The sequence below is a fragment of the Clupea harengus genome, chromosome 20 (genome assembly GCF_900700415.2).
Source record: "Clupea harengus chromosome 20, Ch_v2.0.2, whole genome shotgun sequence".
Classification (NCBI taxonomy): domain Eukaryota; kingdom Metazoa; phylum Chordata; class Actinopteri; order Clupeiformes; family Clupeidae; genus Clupea; species Clupea harengus.
The window spans coordinates 10515617-10538499 of NC_045171.1; the positions used below are offsets into that span (position 1 = coordinate 10515617).

At 42.4% G+C, this 22883-nt stretch overlaps 1 protein-coding gene across 1 annotated transcript; it reads right to left on the reverse strand.

Annotated features, from left to right (window-relative positions):
- On the reverse strand, positions 1-22754 carry polr1a (RNA polymerase I subunit A). Its single transcript, XM_031586887.2, has 40 exons — positions 22563-22754; positions 21930-22134; positions 21672-21821; positions 21377-21487; positions 21053-21138; positions 20612-20694; positions 20322-20402; positions 19920-20022; positions 19558-19720; positions 19120-19299; positions 18707-18829; positions 18159-18386; positions 17719-17973; positions 17215-17406; positions 16763-16912; positions 16178-16361; positions 15627-15709; positions 15329-15487; positions 13871-13969; positions 13392-13544; positions 12414-12496; positions 12023-12188; positions 10219-10440; positions 8996-9207; positions 8583-8750; positions 8120-8255; positions 7645-7808; positions 7280-7412; positions 6842-6952; positions 6481-6708; positions 5757-5957; positions 4562-4679; positions 4105-4269; positions 3277-3914; positions 2972-3031; positions 2498-2604; positions 2277-2340; positions 1610-1731; positions 1293-1404; positions 1-945 (listed from the first exon to the last, which is right to left on the reverse strand). Exons 1-34 carry the CDS (start codon positions 22637-22639, stop codon positions 3814-3816), a joined length of 5073 nt encoding a protein of 1690 aa, XP_031442747.1. The 5' UTR covers positions 22640-22754; the 3' UTR covers positions 1-945; positions 1293-1404; positions 1610-1731; positions 2277-2340; positions 2498-2604; positions 2972-3031; positions 3277-3813.
- Between the last annotated feature and the right edge of the window lie 129 nt (positions 22755-22883).

Here is a 22883-nt window from a genome sequence, read left to right on the forward strand (position 1 = left end):
TACGTTTTATGTGTTTTATTGCTGCATAAGCATTAAAGGCATGTTGTGACATTTACAAGAATAGTTTAATACAAGAGAGTTTACAGAATATAGTAAATTAATAATTATTACTACTACACAGAAAAACAAACAACAACTGTTGTGAAGACAAACAATCTACAAAAACCAACAGACATTGTTGTGAAAACAAACAGTCTAACAAAATGGTGCGTCATCAAATGTCTCATCAGTTTGAAAAAGTGAGCTCACAGCAAGGCCAGGGCAAGGTCTTTTGGAGGGCGGAGGCTGATGACAGACAGCTTTCTCCTGGCCAATGGGCCGAGTGGTGAAAGTAGGGCTTGGCATCTGATTGGTGGCACTCACAAACCCAAAGCAGGCAGTTGCCGACTTCAACTTATTCACCATACCAGAGCCATTTCCCAGACCTGGCAGTGCACCAAACAGGCCACTTGAAAGGGAAGTATTTTCAACTTTAGTCTTAAAACTGTTCTGGTCCAGAACTCCTCTAGCAGGGTCTGGGTCATGGTAGTCTAAGCCCTCGTCAGTGTCACTCCAATGGGCAGCTCCATGTCCATCATCTCCACGTCCATCCTCCTCCTGGTCCTCGGTGGAGGGTGAGGCTAGAAACCTGGACCACTTAGAGGACTTAGTCTCGGCCTGGTTCACCTTGGACACGGGGTGGGGAGTAGATATGTCGGTCTGTCTATTGACGGATGTGCTTGACAGAGGTTTGCGGGTAGCTAGGCCAGTTGGTCTACTGGAACTGATCTCTGTAGATGCACTGGGTCTGTGCTGGTTTCCAGGGAAGTTTCTGGAAGTGACTCCACTGGACAGGGGTTTGCTAGCAGCAGAGGGTGTTGGAGTGTTTGCGTGGAAGGAAGGAGTGTAAAATGCAGGCTCCTCCCAAGTTGGCGCTGAGGTCACCGGCCCTGAGCGAGCTGGTGGCTGTAGCAGCAGGGTACAGGCAATGACAATACATCCAGGATGTGTTATACTATAAGGTCTAGTTCCATTCTTAACAACATAGAGGAAAGGAATTTGACTGAAAAAGTAACTATTATCTACTCTTATCTATCCCATTTTGTCACATTTTGATAAAACTTGACATATTGCATTTTACACCAGTGATGCATTTTACATGGTTCTGTGGGAAAAAAAAAAGCTAACGTACAAATAATGTTCAAAGTAAACACAACGTGATTTTGTCCCTTAATTTAAGCACATGAACAAGCAAGTTGAGTTCCTCAAGTGTAGATGATGGGACACAGCCAATGAATAGAAACTTGTTTTACCTTTATGACGCCTCTATCACGTCTCCATGCACCAGTCCCTTCTCCCTGATCCTCATCATCCTCACCACGACAACCAATGCCCCGCCTGGCACCTCTGCCTCTCTTCCTCTTTCTATTTTAAATTCAGATTAGCAACAAAATCTACTGCTTTAGTAATGTTATGAATTAGCACACCTGATCTGTCATGACAAAGATTTTGAACTAGGCTCGCTTCTCTCTAGAATTAAGACATACACAGTCTACTACCGCAACAGTCTCTAACTTGCTAATTTTAGCAACCCAAAAACAGAACGTAGGATGTGTTATGATATACTGACCTGTTGTTCCTCTGACTGCCAAACCGCTTACTTTCAGTGGAAACGTTTCCTTCCTCTTCTTCATCACCGTCAAGAGTTGCCACGGTCTCAGTGTACTTACTCCAACGACTTTCCCCAACGCTCTGTAAAAAAAGGCAATTCAAACATGACTGGGCTATAGGTACTATGATGCTTAAATTTAGGGGTAACAACAAATCTAGATACATGTATATATAAACAGGCTGTGAGTGATATCATTTTGGGATAAAAGGCAGTTGGCTTTGAATTCTAATAGTCAGGCCTGCCCACTAATTACTCTGTAAGTGCAAGGAGGGAGGGTAGATTGTGATAATTGTGCAGACATCAGTAAAAATAAATACTGGCACTACGTGCTGTATGTTTAATAGGGGTGGGAAAAAAAAATTGAATCTTCGATTTCTCTCGACTCTCTCTATAATGATTCTGTCTCGAAGTGATTAGCAACCTTTGAGTAGCAAACTCAGATTTGAGACTCTGAATAGCAAACTTGAATAGCAAAGGTGCCAAGAGATTCCCACCCCTAATGTTTAATGTGTGACACTTCACATGAAATGCTAAGTATTAACAAAACTATATGGTGCAGTGGGTACTGTAGTATCTAATCACGAATTAGAATGTAAACTGATGACCAATTCATTACGCTACAGACCTGGTGGGGCTCACTGGAGAGGCCTTGGTCTCCTTGGTTGTACTCACACTCCTCATCTTCCTCCCTTGAAAACAAAACACTGAGGTAACGCTGGTAACATGGAACAATGTGCAAGGAGATGGGAATATCATGTTGTTTCCACATCAGGAGAAGGAAATTAGTACATATGGCAACTATGCTGGTTATAGTGACACACTGTTTCAGGAATGGTGGTAGGTTACCATCGAGACCAGGCATCATCATTTTCTTCCTCTAGCTGCTTCCCTCTCAGGCTGTTGAGCTTCTGGACATGGCCTCTGCACTCTGCCCCAGTGCCACGCCCAAATTCCTGTTCAGTACCAAACAGCTTGTTATCTTTACACAAAGGATACCTGAACAATACATACCAGTACTGTGAGTTTTTAATCTGGATGAAATAGTTTCAACTTGTTACAAGCTGAAAAAGCAAACTTGTCTCTGCAAGCACAACTCACATCACATTATGCTGGTCTGAGACAGTATATTTGACCAGCAGTCAACAGCCAATCCTGATTTACGTTGAGTAACTTTTTACGGGTAACAGCTGAATATGAACGCTTACTAATGTAACTATTCCCACAATGTCCAGTCTCGGCGATACCAGACAACGTCATTTCATTAAGTGTGCTGGCATACACACTAAATGGCACGCTTTTCTGAAAGAGTATGGGTCTCACCTTGATGACGGACTGTTTCTCCCCACACATCTTGCAATTCCATTTTTTCGCTTTTTTAACCTAAGATATTATTTAAAGGAAAATAGAAAAGTTGGGAAGCCAATAATGCAGGTAAGTAATACATTGTCTTAACCAACTAGCTGACTTGTTCTTTAAGTTCATTCACTCGACTCTCAGCATTTACTAACATCTGCTAACTTCACAATAATCAGCTTAGGCTGACTGACTAGCTACTAGCCAGGTCACGCTAAGAACCAACCGCATACTGCAGAGAAGTTGGCTCTGTTACATTAGTCAGAGTTTACCTGTTGAACCTGGAACGTTTCACAAGCAAAGCATCTTAAAACGTGAAATTCTTGAACCATATTGATTTAAAAATCAATTACAAATGTCTTAGTAGTATTTGAAACTAGCGCCGAACACTGTTCTTGGTGGAAATAACCACAGCTAAGCTTCCGGTATTCGCTACTGCCAAATTAAAAGTAATTCACAAACGGACAATGCGGTAGCCTACTTGCCCCAAAAAAGGTTGCATTTGTACTGACAATTTCTACATAATCTACATGGCTAATCTAATAACTTTTTCCAACCCCTGCATTTTTTGTTGTTGTAACCAAATGAGGTCATATGAGTTCAGACAGCTGAAAATATATTTATTTCATACATCCTTATTAATACATTGACAAACATAATTGAAAGACGAATTGTACAAATAACACAATAGTTGTTCTGACATTCTCCTGCATGTGTATTAGTATCAGTATCAGTGATATGCCAAATGCAGTCCAGTCTTCTTCAAAGCATTCGACTTTTTGTCAAGTTGATTATCATGACATGACGCACTACTGCAGTGGTTGCTTCAAATCAAAGATCCCCGTTCCTCCTTTGACGACTTTTCCGACCACGATGCAAGCAGAGGGAGACCGCAGCTGGTCATGTGATCCTGATAAGAAAGAAATCATTAAATCACTCAGACAATAAATCACTGACAAAATTCATGTGCCTTATTGACATGTAGTCATCTTGACACCCTAAATATAAAGCTTGATGTTACGCTGGCCTAAAGTTGCCTAGAGCTTACTTTCCATTTTAATTATTATTACGAACACTGCGACAGCCATAGATTGTCATACCCAACATAGTGGCATCCTTGAGGAACTTGTAGCTCGTTTCAAAGGTCATCTGTTGCAGGGGAGAGGAGTTGGACCTGATGCCAAACCGGTTCAAGGGCTTGTAAACACCTTCGAAGCACATGTAGTCAGCCACCAGGGACAGGTGTCTGGGGTCCACCTCAATACCTGTAAGAAGAAGCGGTTCAGGCGTGTCATGGATAAAGGTTAGAACGCTTACACTCACAGCACAGCTCAGCCACACAGTTCAGCGGTTTGAATGGATAGAACCTATGCATTTAGAGACCTAAGAGATGTGCAATTTCATCAAATGCTCTCAAGAGACAAGTAGAGAAATATTAGTAATATTAAAGCAACTACTTTGATTACATGTGATTATCATTATTAGTAATGCTCTTGCATACTAATACTGCTGTAAGTTACAGTGAGTTTAAAAAAAAGAGGCAAAAACACCACATACCATAAACGGCAAACACGTCTTTGATTTCCTTTTCAATAACTCGTAGAGCCACTTCAATGCCATACGTGTTGGCAATGGCATGGACTTCATTGGAGTACAGCCTATTCAAATCAAGAATCTGCACAAAACACAGCCTATTCAAATCAAGAATTTGCATAAAACACAGCCTATTCAAATCAAGAATATGCACGAATTACAAAAAGGGTGGTATAAATATGGTGAGAAAGCGTTTCTCAAACATGTGAGGCAATTGCACAACATAAAATTATCACACCAATGTGCCTTTTCCATTAGAATCTTCTGGAAGAATCTATATCAATTAGTGCTGTCAGTTTAACGCGTTATTAACGGCGTTAACGCAAACCCATTTTAACGCCGTTAATTTTTTTATCCCGAGATAAACGCGAATTTTTTTTTTATATAATTTTTTTTTTTTTTTTTTAGATTAACTAATTGGCCTCCCAAACTGTGTAGTAGGCTAACGTTACGGGTTGAGTGAATGGTGAGCGCGATACGGCGAAATGGATGATAAAAAGCTTCTGAATGGAAAGTTTACTTTTAAAAGTTGTGTTGTGCAAAAGAAGCGAGCTTCACTGTTGTCTGAAAATGTCAACAGGCAGCTGGCTGAAAGCAAAGAAGTAGTAGGCTTACCTTTTATTGGTAACCTAACTGTTACGGTTCATTGTTTCTGAAATAAGAGGCCTGACTGCTATGTTCCCAGCAAACTTGAAAAAAAGAAAATATTAAGCCATGGTTTAACTGCACTATAGGCAGTCCTTGTTTACCTGAAATGTGCACTTTATAATTTTATTTTGTACTGCCCTGTTTGGCAATGTTGGTTTTCAATAAAATAAAACATTTGCATAAAGCAAGCCAATCCACTTTTCCATGTTGATAAGGGCATTACAATACAAATAAAATGATGGAAAAAATAAATAAAGGAAAGGACATTTAGAATAGATACAAATTTGCGATTAATCGCGATTAATCTTGAGTTAACTATGACATAAATGCGATTAATCGCGATTAAATATTTTAATCGTTTGACAGCACTAATATCAATACATTCATTGCTTTTATGACTCCAATTTAGTTTCAATGCTGTATTAAAAAGGCCAATTATGTTTTGCAATTATTTATTCACATTGTTTGCGCTCTGTTCAGAGTAAGGAACTTTTTCGAGATTGTCACTCACATCGCCATGCTTGAAGATCTCTGGCATGTTAATGCCCTCTGTGTTGAGAACAGTCTCTTTGGCACCGTCCTTTGTGGTGACCTCGCCTAGTAAGCAGCGTGTGATGCCTTTGGTCTCCATGATGACGGCATTCTGAGCCTGCGTCACTACCAGTGACGTCAGGTCAAAGTGCACATTAGTGACTGGAAGGACAATGGTTGCCTAGGAAACAGAAAACCATATTTCCCTCAGTGGAAACAGCACGATAAGACTCCATTTGATGTAATGGCTTTTAAGCAAGTTGAAGCAAGTCGTGCGTGTTATGACAATTTCTTGAGGAATGATTTGTAGGTTGAACAGCGCTCAGAGCATGACATCACCAAATATATAGCCAGTCAGCAAACTAGGAAGCTTTAATCATTGTCAGCTATGCTTTGGTTAGTGTCTTCAAGGCAAGTCTCTTAAAATATATAATTATAATTTCCTTTTCAGGTGAGTAAATATCATTACAAGACAAGAGCCCTAACCTCAAGAACATCCTCTAATGGCATATACGTATACAAGAAGTACGCTGTACTTATCAATAAAGTGTATAGCATCTGAAGACACTTGAGTAGGCCAAACTATATATATAGTGTGTGAGTGCGTTATCAAATACTATATACATATATAGTCATACAACTACAAAGTCTTAAGTGAAAAAATAAATAAAAAGAGATGAACAGCCTAAACAATCAGCACCCACCTCACACCAGAGTCCATTCAAGCTGTCATATTTGTAGTTCTCCACTGCTTTGCCGATGGCCAACACTGCATTCACCCGCATCTGATCCTGGATCTCTGTCTCTGCCAGCTGGTCGGGCTCCTCTGTGGGAGGAGAATCGGCTGGAGCATCCCTGGACTCCTCCTCAGGTTCCTCTTCCAGGTCCTCTCCTTCATCCCCTTCGCTGCCCTCTTCACTGTCATAATCCACCTACCCAAAAAGCCATCAGGGTTTAGGAGGGAATGTGCACCTCTGGGCTACTGATCGTTTACATCACACATTTACAATGGCAAAATGAATGTGCATTAGATTAGATTTGGGACAAGATTGCTCCTCTCAGCACCTCCTCTTCCTGTTTCCCTTTCCTCTTGGCATCAGAGGCGTCGGCATCTCCTTCGTCTGCTTCATCGTCAACGATCCTCATCTCTTCCTCTGCGTTTGCATCTCCATCTTCCTGCAGTTTAGAAGCGGAACAAAATTCCTTCAAGCATTTGTGTAGAAGAACTATTCGGACAGCTGAATTGGTATCTATCTGTGAGGCTGTGATAAGAGTACTGACAGATTCTAAAAACACAATTGTACAATTTGTTTACATCAAAGTCAAAAATACAAATAGAAACATCATCATCTTATCACAATGGATGGAATGTTGAAATCGAATGTGGATGCTTGCAGATTGTTCATCCTGTTTCATGGTATATTGGTCAGTTACTTTCAGTTCACCAATGCTCAATCTAAGTGATGACATTTGATTCATCTTGAAAGGATTTCACAGGAATACCTGAGCAGGACCAGACGTCTCCCCCCCGACCTGGTCCTCATCCTTCCGTGTGGCTTTGCGTGTTTCAACAGGGTCGATAGAGGCTAGCTTGGCATTGAGCTTCTTGATAGCTTCTAACAGCAGTCTGAAGAACCTGGAAATTTAAGAACAGTGGGCTAGTTACTCCTGGTATACAAAATGAATAAAAATAGCTCATATTTTTTATAAATATGTACTTTGAGCAAAGAACCTATGGGCAATAAGTTACCCAAAAATTAGAACATTTATAAATGGCGGCAATGAATGAATGGCAAGCTGCACACCCCCATAATAGAGAGTAAAAATCGAGTGAGTTCATGGGAAGACAGGACAGGTGATGGCAATACCTGGCCTCCATGTAGCGCAGGATCTGCTGTGGGGTGAGCATCTTGTCCTGCTGGTAGCGCTCCGGTGGCAGGAAGTGGAAGGAAAGCTTGAACACTCGATCCTTCTTCTGGGCCTGTTTTCCCTCGAACCTCAGTGTCTCCTCCACGTCCACCTTGTGGAGGACCTGTTACCAAGCAACCAGAGCAAGAGAACAATAACGTTTCACCACGGCAACCTGGCATCTGCCTGAATACTATGATCCTGCAGTGATCCACACTCCTAAAAGTCCTCATTAACAATACAGGACCACCAATAAAAAAGGGGAATGCCAGAAATTATGCTTTGTTTTTTAACTCTCAGGGTACTGAAAGTGCTTTCACTGTCTCATGAACCAACATCAGACGTTTTTGAGTTGGAGAAGTCTGGAGTTCTTTGTCTTGTGACTCAAGGACATGTTGACTTACAGGCGGAAGTGGCTCAGTCATTGAGTCATACCTCTGCCAAGCACACTCTGTTGAGTTTCTTCTTCAGGGTCTTCACCCTCTTGAGGGCTTTCTTGGTGTTCAGGACAGGGATGCTCATCATTGGAGTCTTGATTTTGGAGCTGGCAATCATCAGGATCTCACGCAGCCTGTAGATCACATGAGAAAAATCACCACCAAAGGTCAGGCAATGACAAAACATCAGCTGTCATCGGAACTGGTTACATAAATGGTTACTACATGAATTGCACAATAGGTTTTACAGGGAATAAAGCTTATCTGCAATACAACTGTTTTTAGAAATTATATTATCAGGCCTTATATTTTTAAAGACAACTGCCTTTCAGAAATCTGCCTGTTCCTACCAAACCTTGCACCAATACCCTTTATGGCCCCATCTGAGCTTGGTTAAATGGCAGAGGAAGAAGACTGATCTGTATTGGGTGAACACATTATGGAGATAGAGGACAGGTCACCTGGGGATACCGAGGGTGACGTTCATCTCTCCTCTGCCGGCGAAGTGAAAGGTGTTGAGGGTCATCTGCGTGGACGGTTCCCCGATGCTCTGGGCCGCCAGGAGACCCACGGCCTCACCGGGGTCACACAGCGCCCGCTGCCACTTCTGCTGCAGCAGTTTCCTCAGCCTACACACACACACAGACACACACAATGTTTAAATATCATCTGCATCTACAAGTTTGCTTGGTTGTGCAATTTTGATCAGAGTAAGTGGTTTGCACAATTCAAAGTGTAGATGCATATACAGCCACATACACTGTCCATGAAAAGCCTTTCATAGCTCAGGCTTGGACCGCTTGGGTTGGTCATTCTGTGTGTGTGTGTGAGTGTGTGTCTGTCTGGATTCCATTATGCATTTCAAGACACTCACCTGTCGCCATCCACTTCATCGGAAGTGTTACAGTCCTGGCCACTCTCTAACTTGGTGAGGTAGGACTCCACGATGGCCTCGAAGGTCTCGGACACGGAGCCGAAGGAGATGTCTGGTCGGTGCACGGCCAGGCAGGGGTCTGGGCAGCGAGAGGTCTTCTTCAGATACTTCTTCCGGTTGGCCATATCCAGCGCCGACCACCGCTCAACCAGCTAATGACATTAAAGGAAAATCTGATTACAATTATGTGATGGTTATGCTATACATACAGATTATACAATAAGCATTGTGTGCAAGTATAGTGTTAATAAACAAACATACATACTAAAAAAACAAAGATACAAATTCACATTCTCATAAAAAAAAAAACACACACTGTGAAACCCTTTCTTTACTAAATAAACTACCATCTATATTTATTCTATACAGTTTACAATTGTAACAGACATTTATTACATTTCCAATATATTTTGTCATTTAGCAGACTTTCACCCAAAGCAACGTAGCGTTTGATTTGTAAACACAAGGTGTTGTGAGCACCTTGCTCTACCACAGTGTTTCCCAATCTTTTTACAGTCCCGTACCCCTTCAGACATTCAATCTCCAGCTACTGATTTGCACACAAAAAAGCTAGTAGCTTGGCTAGCAACAACTGTACTGCTGCTAACATCCTGATCCGAGGTAGACTTGGAAGAGCAACCTGGGTTGCTGTCGCCGGCAGGGGCATCCTTGATTGTAGGCCTTCTACTAGTAGTAGCGGTTGGTGTCTCTCTGGACCGGGGATTAACTCTATTTAACCATTTATCCATTTTCGTGCAGCAAACAGAATGAGCTACACTTTGGAATTCTGACAAGGGAGCTAACCGTTGTGCCTATGTTTTGACTAACCTACCTGTAGCTATTTTAGGCAGTGTAATTATTTAGCTGAACACTACAATGTATACATGAGTGTATTTTTTTTTGCAATGTGACTGGGCTATTTTGACAATTTAAGATGTCATGTCTATTTGTAGGTCAGTTTGAAAATGTAATGGGCTGTTTCACTTTGAAAATGCAAATCACATTTTCTCGCCCGAGTACCCCCTACGTCCCTTTGCGTACCCCAGTTTGGGAAACACTGCTCTACCAGATGGAATATTTTCAAAGTCGTCAAAATTGTCCTTGATATTGCGACATCATTGGGATATCATTTGAACACAGCGAGCTGAAAGTGGACACAGTACCTCCAGGGTGGCCTTCTCTCTGCCGTTGGCCAGACAGGCACCTTCATTGTGAGCCTTAATCTTGGGCAGCTTCTTCTGCGAGAAGAGCAGGAAGCCTCCATCCCGGGGTGCTGCCTCTGCCCGCTTTTCCATCCACTTCTTAATGGCCTTCTGGTGCTTGGCCGAAACACTAGAGTCCATCTTGGACAGGACTTCATCCAGGCACTTGGACTTCCTGATGACCTGCAGGGCCATTGTGTGAGAAGACAGAAACCATCATCCAAGGAATCCAATGAATGTGAAATTGTACTTATTTTTTTATAAAACATACAATAATCTTTTTATGTGAATGAAATGAAAGTTGAATGAATGAAAGTTGAAGCTTTTTTTAATGTCCTGTAATGAAGTAAACATGTATTTGGTAAAAGGAAAACTATCCAAAAGTAGGTCACGCAAAGATTAGACCGAGCAGGTCTTAAATTTCAGCAGCCTGACTGACTCATGTCATCACCTTCAAAAGCACCTTATTCCCTGGCAAGATCTACTTTGTAATTGTCCTTTAGGGGTGGGCGATATGACCAAAATCTTCCATCACGGTATTTGTCATTTTATATCACGGTTACGGTATATATCACGGTTTATTATACGTAGGGTAACCAGATTTGGGTTTTTGAAAAAGAGGACACTTCAGCGGTGGCGAAATGTGTCCTCAGACATTTATTTATTGACCCTTAAGAACACTAAGGTGCAAAAACAATACTGCCTCAATAGGCTATTGGCCTAAGCAATAGTGGCAAAGTCTATGTAAAAAAAAGAAAAAGAAAAAGGAAAAATCTTTCTGTGGCATTTAGTCCAGTGCTTATGTTTCAGTGGTTCTTTAATGTACTTTCAGAAGATAACTCAAGTGTTAAAACTTTCTTTTCAATGTGTGTCCATATGTTAACGCAATAATGATGCGATATTTTCTTTATATGGCCACATATTAAAATAAAAAAATTAAGAAGTTGGCCATTACACATAGACATATATACATAGATCTACGTGGAGTACCAAAAAAAGTTTTGTCTCCATATTACTTAGAATCTCGTTGGTTTGGCCGTAATCGCCGTTGACATACATACATGTATATGATAATCGCTGCTAGACGCTCACTGTTCTTGTGCGCTCACAGCTCATTCACTTTGAAATACTGAAAAATAAATGCCTACACTAGACACTTTTCAGTCCATATTTTTCAGTGTATTGAATCTTGCCCAACAGTCGAGGATTACTCAACAAGTAGGCATGATAGTCCGTGCAGGTTATGTGCATAAAAATTGTACTGGGTATCGTATTATACGGCTCTTCAGAATGTTCAAAAAAGTTCCGTTGATTTGAATGGGCCACCCCAACGTTCGCAGGTCTGTAATTTCTTTATTTTTACTGCTGCGAAAATGTAATGACCGCTGACCATCTTTCATATCATTCCGCAAGTAGTCCGGTCATTTAACGTAACCGGAAGTAATGGGTTGCTACGCAACACTTGAAACTTTAGAGTTCTATTTTATTTCTCAGCAGAAATCACAAAACGGCTACAAAATCGTTAAAGAGGTATTTTTGGAGGAATGTCTATTGTTTTGGCGAGTTACTGTATAATAAGAGGGATGAAGTATAGTTCGGAGGTCATTATCTAAAAATAAATCGATTGGATTTCAAAATAAGAATATACCGCGGTTGAAACGGTATGGCCAAATCTCTCCCGGTAGACACATTTCTACCGTTGCACGGTATATACCGTCATACCGCCCAGCCCTATTGTCCTTGATGAAGGGGAACTAAGCTCTACCTCGTAATTGTCCTTGATGAAGGGGAACTGCCCCTGCTGGAGGAACGGAGTCTTGGGGATGTCCAGGCCGTCCTCCCCGTAGAGGAACTGCACCACACTGCCGTCACTGTCTCGCACAGTCAAGTCATACTGGACCACCAGACCCTCCAGGTGCTTGATCACACACCTGTAAGAACCATTTTAGTCAGTGGAATGGAGAAACACATGTAGTGGAGGGGATGGTGCGTCAGTAAATAAGGTATTTGAGGCCAAAGGTCTGTGTGTAGAATGTTGCCTGTACCCGCCACATAAGGCTATTGGAAAGTTTAGAAGGCTACTCAGAAAATGTTGTGGTTATTTTGAGCTTCCAGTTACTTAACGGGCATTTGGCTGTGTTTAAATCCAGTCCCACCTTTGCAGGTAGCCCGATCTACTGGTCTTCACAGCAGTGTCCACGAGGCCTTCACGCCCAGCCATGCAATGGAAGAAGAACTCCTGAAACATGGACAGTAAACATCCAAGATCAGTTCGTTGACTTATGTTACACATTTATGAGCATTACAGCTTACATTGACTCATGTTACACATTTGTGAGCATTACCAAACCTCTTACATCACTGACAAAGACTCAAATACAGTTCCCACGTCTGAACTCAAAACCTGTTCCACGCCTGAACTCAAAACCTGTTCCACATCTGAACTCAAAATCTGTTTCACGTCTGAACTCAAAACCTGTTCCACATCCAGTGGCGTAACGTAGTTACGACGAGCCTAGGTGCAGGCTATTATGACGGGCCCTAGTCAGTGGTGTAAGGCAGTGGTTCCAAAACACAGTCTCGTACCCCCTTTTTTTCATGTTTGTAAGTGCCGCCACCACGCCCCCTCCCCCCGCACGCATGTTTTGCCTATAACACTTGAAACTGTGAAGTTGTCAGGGTTGATCACTAATCACCGCCACACCCCCTCCCCCGCGCACATATTCCGCCTTCAGACTATTAACATTGACGTAAATATGTCTATGGCCCATGGCTACGGGCTCCCTAGACCCACGGGCCCAGGTGCGACCGCACCTGCTGCACCCCCTATAGTTACGCCCCTGTCCACATCTGAACACAAAACCTGTTCCACATCTGAACTCAAAACCTGTTCCACTGTACACAGCATGACGTCAAATCTTTCCAGGAGAGAAAATCTGAAAAAAATGGGCAACAAGCTACTTTTCTCCCAACATTTCACTTTGACACAAATCTAAAAACAAGGCCACTGAATAGAAAAGCTAGGGGGGGAAATCCTCAGCATCTCAGTGGGTGTTTTTTTTTCAGTCAGTGGTCCCTAAAGACCTCCATCACCTGTCAATCATGAGGGGAACCTGTAGCAGAGCTCTACTCACTGGTGGCTTAATCCCCGTCAAGAATCGTCCGGAAATAAAGCCCCCTGACCGGGGCGCACTGTCATAAGGCTGGAAACAGGGCAGAGATTTCCCAGAAGGCATCAGGGGTGGGCGTCGGCCCTCCAGCTCAATCTGACCCAGCAGGCAGGAGATCTGGTGGGAAAGCAGAAAAGGGAGAATGGTCAGTGTTCTGTGTGGGTTGACACTTTTGGTGCACTAGCTTTGTTTTGCATTTTTGAATGAACATAAATCTAGGGGGGCATAGTAATGACTGAATTTAGAGAAAATCTGATATGAAGTGCTGGAGCTTTAAATAATCAAACTGAATGGAAGCATCGCCACACTCAAATATGTGCGAAAACGACAGTGAATTTACAACACATTAACAATTATCTTTAAGATTTATTAATAATAAATACCTCAGTTGAACTGGTAATTTATCTTAAAGCATAATGATATCTGTTTGTATTTATACACACCTGCATGGTGTTAACAGTGGAGCCCTTGGCCCCTGACTGCACCATGAGCTGAAGGTTGTTCTCTGGGAAGGACCTGTGAAGGCCAATAGGCATAATCACCTGTCCCGGGGGAAACACACACATTACATGTCAACCACAAAGGCTATCACAAAGAAATGGTTAAACCCAGAACCACCTACAGTGGATAGTACAGTGGATAGTAGATATAATCCGTGATATATACATAATGGAAAAGCTGTCTTTCTCACTTAGAATTCAGAAAGAAAAATTAATTTGGATCTGGACTAGATGGACTGGGTATGTTTGTAAGTTTGTAAGTTTGTTTATTTTTTTTAAAAAAAAAGAAAAGAAGATGAACCTTTGGTCATAGTAAAGAATTGACAGATATTTTCAAGTAAAAAATATTTTGCCTAATAATGAGTCCTGAAATAGGAAGGAACTTGTGTGTTTTCAAAAAGAAAAGTAAGTATTCAGGTATTGTAAATGTGTCATGTTGATTGTACTCTTGTACAAAAAAAAAAAGGTCAACCACTTCAGCAGCATTCTTTCACTGTTTGTCATCGGGGTGGCATGTGTGTGTGTGTGTGTGTGGAAAAAAAGACAGACTTCAGTCAGCAGTGGAAATAACATCTTGTGACTATGACAGAGCATGTATATTCCAACACACACACACACACACACACTGTTTGTTGTTTGTAATTGGTCTCCTCTCTCTGTTCCCTTGACACCATCTGAGATGCGAATGAGGATATAGCAGCACTCAAAAGTAATCACATGCACATTTTTAAGAGGAAACAAATCTCACACACTGCATTATCCTGTTCATAGATAGGACCCACATGTATCTATAGAGACATCATTTTTTATGACTGATACAACTATAAGAAAAACATGATCTGGACAACCTGAGTTAGCTAAGGTTTCCAGAACAGGGCTCTCTGAAACCACAAAGTGAGGAGGACCTTGAGTCTGCTGGGAAAGGCAGAGGAACTGAGAGCGATATAGAGAATTATTATATGGCTCCTCAGAATGCTCCAAAAAGTTCAGTGGATTTGAATGAGCCAACCCAACGTTCGGAGGCCTGATATTTCTTTATATTGACCGCTGTCATTGGCAACGGGTTTTGTGCTTCTAATTCACATATTTCATATCATTCCGCAAGTAGTCCGGTCATTTAATGCAACGGAAAGTAATTGTACCTTGAAGTCAGCAACTAATGGGTTACTACGCAATACCTGAAACTTTTGAAGTTCTATCAGCGGAAATTAAGAAACCTCAACAAAATGTTAAAAAGAAGTATTTTGGAGGAATGTCTTTTTAGCAAGTAACCGTATTAAGTGGGATAATATATAGTCCAGTGGTCATTATCGAAAAATAAATCCGGACAGGACAAACCGGACGCGCAGCAGAGGACTATTAATTATCCCTGCCATAGTACTACTATTCCTCCACACCCACCTTGTTAATGTTATTGTTGACTTGGTTGACCTGCTCCTTGAACTTGAGGTCCACCATGTTGAAGTCTCTCTGGTCTGGGTTCAGGTGGGCATTCTGCCAATGGTCCCGCCCCTCCTCCTCAGTCGCAGTGGGGAGAAGGCTGAAGGCTGCTTTCAGAGCCTGGGGGGGGGGGGGGGGGGGGGGTTAAAGAATTTATGGTGGATTTTATATATAATATAATATATAATTAAATTAATTCTACTGTATATTTTAGCTTTATTAACGCCTCAAAATCACATTTTTGGGACTGACACTTCACCTTGGTTCCAACTGTAACAGACTCTTCAATGATCATTGTTCTCTCTATGTTGGCGCCAGGTTTGACTAGAATATCCTCCACTCCTACAAATGGGAATATGTAATGATCTCATGTACTGTTTCAAATGATAACACACACACATTGCCTGCGAAGAATAATGTCTGTAAAACAACATGTCATGTTAATAGTATTATGGATACACAAAGTCTTTCCCCAAGCTCAATTTCATAGTGTGATCTAAACTTTGCTTATCAAACCTATGCAATAGTGTTCTGTGTACTTGTGAATCAAGAGATAATATTTATTATATGAACTATTACTGCTACTAACATCTAAATTACATTTACTCAAAGTACTCTTGGCGAATACATATCAAACAAAAGTGACTTTAAAGTAAACACAGCCACATTTTTATCAGTATGTGGGATCCCTGGGAACCCAAATCCATAACCATGGAATTTGCCAAGCCCTTGATCCAGCAGCTAAACTGAGCACGTAACACAGTGCATTGCATCATCATCATCATCATCTGGACGCCCCAAGCTCCTCACCCATGGTGAAGCCGCGGTACAGCTGCAGGTAGGCGGTGAAGAGGCGTGCCAAACAGGTGAGGAGATTGCCGCTGGTCTCCCCGCCGTACAGCTCGTAGCAGCAGTGCACCAGGCCGTAGGCCGAGCTGCCGTAGTGAGCCTTGTCCAGAACCCCGACCAACAGCTCCCCCTGGCGGATGACCACCTGCACAACAGCAAGAGGACAAGTCCTGACATGTCCTCAAAGAATTCCTGATTGGCTGAAACAAGCAAACCCTAATTCTTGATTTCCTGACCCCAATGTTGTTTTAAGAAACATTGTGTTTATACATCACTAAAAAAGATACTCTTGAGGGGAAATATTACTTTAGGTTTTCAGTTACCGCAGTAGTAGTAACGACACATTTTAGCTCAGTGCAACAATATTAAGCATTTAGGAAACTGTCAAGGAGAAGACACAAATCACAGAGTTGACTAAATCTGGTAGCACTTAGCCACGAGCTGCTAACTGTATCGATACTACTGAACAATTCATTTTTATGGTGGAGGACTGCTGGATAGTTACCTGAGAGGTACACATAGTATCAGGGTGGTATCCATAGTTACCTGAGAGTCACTCATGGTGTCAGGGCGGTATCCATTCACAGGACGAGGAGGCACTTTTATCCAGGCTTTGCTGGGGATCTTGGCTTTGCCAGTCAAATTCAGGGCAATGTGGTTCTCAGGGATGACGTTCAAGAGCAGGGTGGACACAAGCTGCAGGACAACAGGAGACGAAATCATGTTTGATCAGGTTGTGGGGAAGTGAAACAACTTTCAAGTGCTGAAAAATTCTAAAATATAGGTTGGGTTGCCTGATGTTGTAGGAGGCGTTCCATAGTGTGATTATAGTTATTTGCCACGTCCGACATTAATAAGAACGCAGATTCTAAATTAATTTGTAGCATTTCAAACGACATAAATTGCCTGGAACTTGGCTGAAATCCCAACTGAACAATATGCATCTGTCTGCTTCTTTTATTCCATGGTTTCTAAGGCGGTTCAGCTTCACCACAGACCTGTTTGCCCGTCCATAAGGGGTAGGGTTTGAGGATGGCAGGGCGGAGCAGCTTGACTCTGCCCACTTTGTCTGTGAGGCCCCTGTAGACCAGTGCTGTGTACTGGTCCCTGGTGAAGAAGCAGCCTCTGATGGTCATTGTGGTGCCAGACACCATGTGGTCCTGGATCAGACCAGCCAGAGGCTTCCCATCCTACAGCAGACACAGGGAAGAGAGGGTTCGGACAATTAGGGAACAACGTATGGTGTGGTGGATACATACTGTACATGGATAAGTAGGATACATACATCAACAGTGAAGTAAACAAGCCATTTCCAAATGGTAGAAGTAGACAACATTTTTGTAAACACTGATGTCATTTTTCTCGGATCAAATTCCCATATTACTCTACAGTAGCGGCACACAAAAAAGTGGATGGATGGATTGATGAATTGACTGATGGATGGGTGAGTGTTTGACTCATTTCATTGAAGAAACTGCCGTAAGTAAAAGTGTGTTTCTGACCTTGGGCACCAGGTACTGCTGGTTTGTGCTGACGAGCGTGTAGGCCTCGGCCCTGGCCAGCTCACTCTGAGGGAAGTGGGCGTTCATCTCGTCGCCGTCGAAGTCGGCGTTGTAGGCCTTGCAGTTGGCGTAGTGCAGCCGCAGGACCTTCTCGCCGGGCAGGATCCGGGCCGAGTGGGCCTGGATGGAGGGCCTGTGGAGGGTGGGCTGGCGGTTCAGGAGCATAACATCCCCGTTCTTTATGTGCCGGTTTACCTGAAAGAGGGGAAGTGGTAGGAGATCCATAAATCGAAATAGTATAGTGCTTATATACTAGACATATTAGTACCTAAGACCTGAAACACCCAAGGACAGTTACACTAAAGCAGTATCCAATATCTAGTGCTTTGGTTGTGCAAAAGAGCATGTAGTGTTGAGGTGGGGAACGAGTCGTTACTCACGATCTTCATGGGCACCCTGTGGGGGCCTGTGCTGGGCGTGAGCAGCTGCTTGGCGATGGCCTCGCGCTGAGTCAGGTTGCTGCTGCTCAGGATGGTGCGCGAGCCGTCCTCGTTGATCACCATGGACGCGCCCGGGTGCACGTTGGGTCCGTTCAGCACCGCCTGCCGAAGCTCCTTCACGTTCCACGGAGTCACGGGCTGGGGGTACGTCAGCTTGGTGGCAAACACCTGACGCATGGGTATGGAGAAAGTGGTCACTTTCTGTACACATGTAAACAACAACATCAACAACAACGACGACAACAACAACAACCCAGATGCCTAGCTTTCCATTAGTGACACGTATACATGTGAGAAAGTATAACTCAGTTCTTGGGGCAACAGTGGAGGAGCACTGCATTTACATACATACAGGTACGTACATACATATATTATATATGTATATATCTCATGACTGATAGCCATTATCCATCATGATACCAGCTTCAAAAGACAATCTCGTATTTCATGATGGAAGGGAGAGGTTAGTTTGAAAGCTGTTCTGTTACCATGGGGATGCCGATCTCATGGGTGCCGATGTACATGTCTGGACAGATGACGGAACGGGCAGCGAAGTCCACGCGCTTCCCCATCATGTGCTTCCTGAATAGACCGTCTTTCTTCTCCAGAAGCTAAACCAAAGCAAGTTCATGTCACCAAACGACGAAACCAGAAGTCTTTGAGAATCATTCAGTCTTTAAAGTATATTCTGTTTTAAGCTGTTGGGCTTTAATATCAGGGATTCCTTCAAATGTGTGTTTTCTCAAATGTACAAATCCCGCAACACAGATTTGTATAGATGAAAAAAAAAAAAGCATGAAGCATGAAACACATTTACATTGAGAATGCTTTAATAACGACTGTTGCGAAGTACTAACTATAATAGGTAAGTACTAGACACTGTCTGGGCAGGTAAACCAACCTGCCGAATGCCAGGGAACTTCTCGCTCATCAGCTTATCCATGTCGCTGTCAAACACAATGTTGACGTGGCTCTGCAGCCTGATCCACATGTTGTACAGCTTGTCTGTGAGCGTCTGACCAGGTATGCCGGACAGAAACGTCTGGTCCATTTTACCTTTCTCCTCTGTCTCCATTGTGTCCTTGAGGGAGAGAGATGACATTGGATCAGAACACTGATCATTTCACTGAAAGGCAATGGCTTTCACAAACGACCAATGATGAAAACAACTCCAATACCATGTTCTTGCAAAGTCAAATGCACTGGTAACCTCTAATACTCTAATACTTAAGTTTATAACAGAGTATGCATATGAGGATATGCTAGTTTGCATATATTGCAATATATAGAGTACACTTTAACGCCAATGAGATACAAGGTATACAAGTGATCTCCTCACCTTGTCCAACTCCGTGTCACTGCCTTCGATCTCCTTTGCTTTCTCTGCAGCTATGAGGGCCAGCAGCTTCTGAATAGAGTTGTTGTCCTTCATCACGGCCTGCATGTTCACTGTCTGCCCGTTGGTGAACATCTGGTCTCCCAGGCGGTTGATGGGCCGGTACCTACAGAAACACATGAGGTTCAACTCGGTTCAAATCAAACCTTAGTATGAGAACTAAACTAGAGACTCAAGGGAATGGTATTCATTTAGAATGTATTTACTCTTCGACACTGTACAATTCATTTCAATCGTAATTTATTATTTTAATTGACGATATATTTTGCATTATACAAGTTCAATCTGGAGGTAAAGTTACCTACCTACTCGGTGGAACCATCAGAATGTCAAGGAAGAAAATATCTGGTTTGAAGACGGCTTGTAAGCCCTCATCCATACCAGCGAACAGGTGCTTCAGGAAGAAGCCTGTGATGGAGAAAGCAGTCAGTCACACATTTCAGCAAAAGCATCAACAGACGCTTGATGAGGACTGTCTAGATGTTAAGACTGTTGTGCATAGGCCTGCATATACAGAGCGGTGCACACAGATGTTCACTATGCATTTCAGTGAAACATATTTTTACTCTCAGCTCTTTATATAGAAAAATACTCAAATTATCACTTTAAAATTATACTCACTTCAGTATGTCTCTCTGTTTAGTAACATTGCTATCAGCAACATGTAAATCAATCAAGTATATGCATTGTGGAAGAAGCTGCCTTACCTTCCTTTTCCCAAAGTTTAACGATGTGCTCCTTAGCCAAGCTGGGGGTAAGGTATCCCCGCTTGGCAATCTGAGCGTCCTCTAAAAGGACAACAAAAACAAAATACCACCCGTGAGTCAAACAAAACTCTATGTGTAAACGCCACACAGCAAACACGGACACATCTTTCAAAAGGATGAGCAGGAAGGCACAAGAGGAAATGCTAACGAGGCTTCATGAGCGACTCTAAAACCAAATAACAGAAAAGTTCCATGATCCATGACTGACAGCAATGATCTTAAATGATCACCTTCGACCTCTGGCTTCTTGGAGGGGGCATTTGTGATGATGAGTTTGCTGTTGTGTTCTCGCCGCACCGCTGCTCTGGGTGTCCTGTTTAAATGTAATCATAGAATAAAATCAGCATGACACTATGAATTTGGTAAATGGACTGCATTTATATAGCACTTTTCTACTCAAAGCTCTTTACAGATTATTGCCTCAGACATCTACCCAATCACACACAGATGGAGAAGGCTACTGGGTGTCAACCTGCACATAGGGAGCAGTTGGAGGTTCAGTATCTTGCTCAAGGACACTTCGACACTTGGTCAGGAGGAGTCGGGATCGAACTAGCAACCCTTCGATTGTTAAACGTCTCCTCTACCTTCTGAACCACCATTGCCCCAATGTCAATAATTTCATAGTTTACAATATGAAATAATATTACAAAAATATCACTTCTTCTTACTTGCAGCTCGAGCATCGCTTTGGTGTCATGTGAACTCTCCAGAAATTTTGAACAAGGCTGGCTTTCTTCTCGCAGACATGCTTAATCTAGGGATGCACAACCACAAGGGCAAACAAAATATTGAAACTTTGGGAAGAAAGCCCTTTCCCCTTCAAAGATGAATGGTGGACCAACACAATAAATATATTCCTTTATCCCTAGGTCTAGAACATGCATCACTTCCTGTACCATAAATAGCTCCAACAAGCAGAAAAGGGAATTACCAAGATACATTGAGCATGCAGTACTGATACAAAATAAAAAATGTAAAATAACGGGACTCACTGGAGTGTAACGCTCCTCCCCATCTTTGAGGGCTTTCAGAATTGGTGCACAGTGTTCCTCTAAGACCGCCTGAATATCTGCACCAGAAGCTTGTGGACTGGTTTCCAAAAACTTACACAAGACAAGCACCAGAACAAAAAGGCAAAGCAGTGTTAAAATTGTGTTACAGTATGTTTGTGTGACAATCAAAGGGACCATCTCTTTTCTGCTAATTTGAAAAGCTATGTGTGTGTGAGTGTGTGTGTATGTCTTTTCGTTAAGGTTTAAGTCAGCGCCTTAAGTTGCTGATCCTTACCTGATTGAGAAAATTCTCCAGTTCATAGACATCTTGCAGAGCACCAACATCCAGCAGCTTCAGCTGGTTAAGCAGGAGGTGAATTGGAGCCCTGGCACAGCTGAGGATGTGGCAAGCTAAACAAGAGCCTCGGATGAGCAGGTAGAGTTTCTAAGGGGAGAAAACGAAAGATCATGTAATACACAGAGTTTAAACGGTGTGATGGACTTAGACAACTTTGTGCCAGACAGTAAACCTGTCTTTTATAAAGGAACTTACATCAAAGAATAGAGGGTTGAAGACAGGCAAAGGTAGTTCAACGTGTCCAAAGTGGCCAGGGCAGTTGATGTAGTCCTGCATGCAGGTTGAGCACACTTCTTTATTGTCCGAGGGCCCGAGTGAAAGATCATACAGGCCATTAAAGGCAGGGTTGCCAACATTATCCAGAATCTGGTGATTCGTGATGGTTTTTACACTCAATTTTCTGCAAAAGAAAAATGCCGGTGACAATTGTTCGGTACACTCACAGACTTGACAACCACGTAGGATTCAGGGTGCCTATAATCTGACACCTAATAAAAACGTTACTTTATGACTGCCCAACTTCGTCCAACGTTCAATTTGTAACGTTAATGCGGACAATAAACATGCAAGCCTATAGATAGATCTATCTATCTATCTAAGCCTATAGGAGGAGTACAAAATGTAAGTTAGGTTGTGCTCCATACATACAGTTATATAATATTCTGAAACTCACTCTAGCTGTATTTTTTAATTAGTACAACCTATGACAAACAACAAACAGGCTATTTCAACAGCTCAACGGTAATATGCAATATTAGCTAACGTTATAGCTACCATGGCTAGACAGCAAGTTAGAGTTGTAACCAATGCAACTTTCAAAACACTGACCTTATTTCATCGGATGAGTACAACCCAAACGACATGCCCTCGAGGCGCCTCCATGGTAGTTCCTTTGCAAAAAGCATGTTTATGTCCAAACTGTACGATTTAAATCACTTACAGAAAGTCCATCTTCGCATCTTCTTCACTAACACACGTGAAGCATTACAAGTCACACACGTGGGGGGCTAATGGACTAAACCACGAGGAAGGGTGATTACGGAATTGAGACGGAACATATTATTCGAGACAAACATATGGAAAATATGGTGGGAATAAGAATAGATAAATACAACTATTTTCCAATCAACATGTCAATCTAAGATGTTC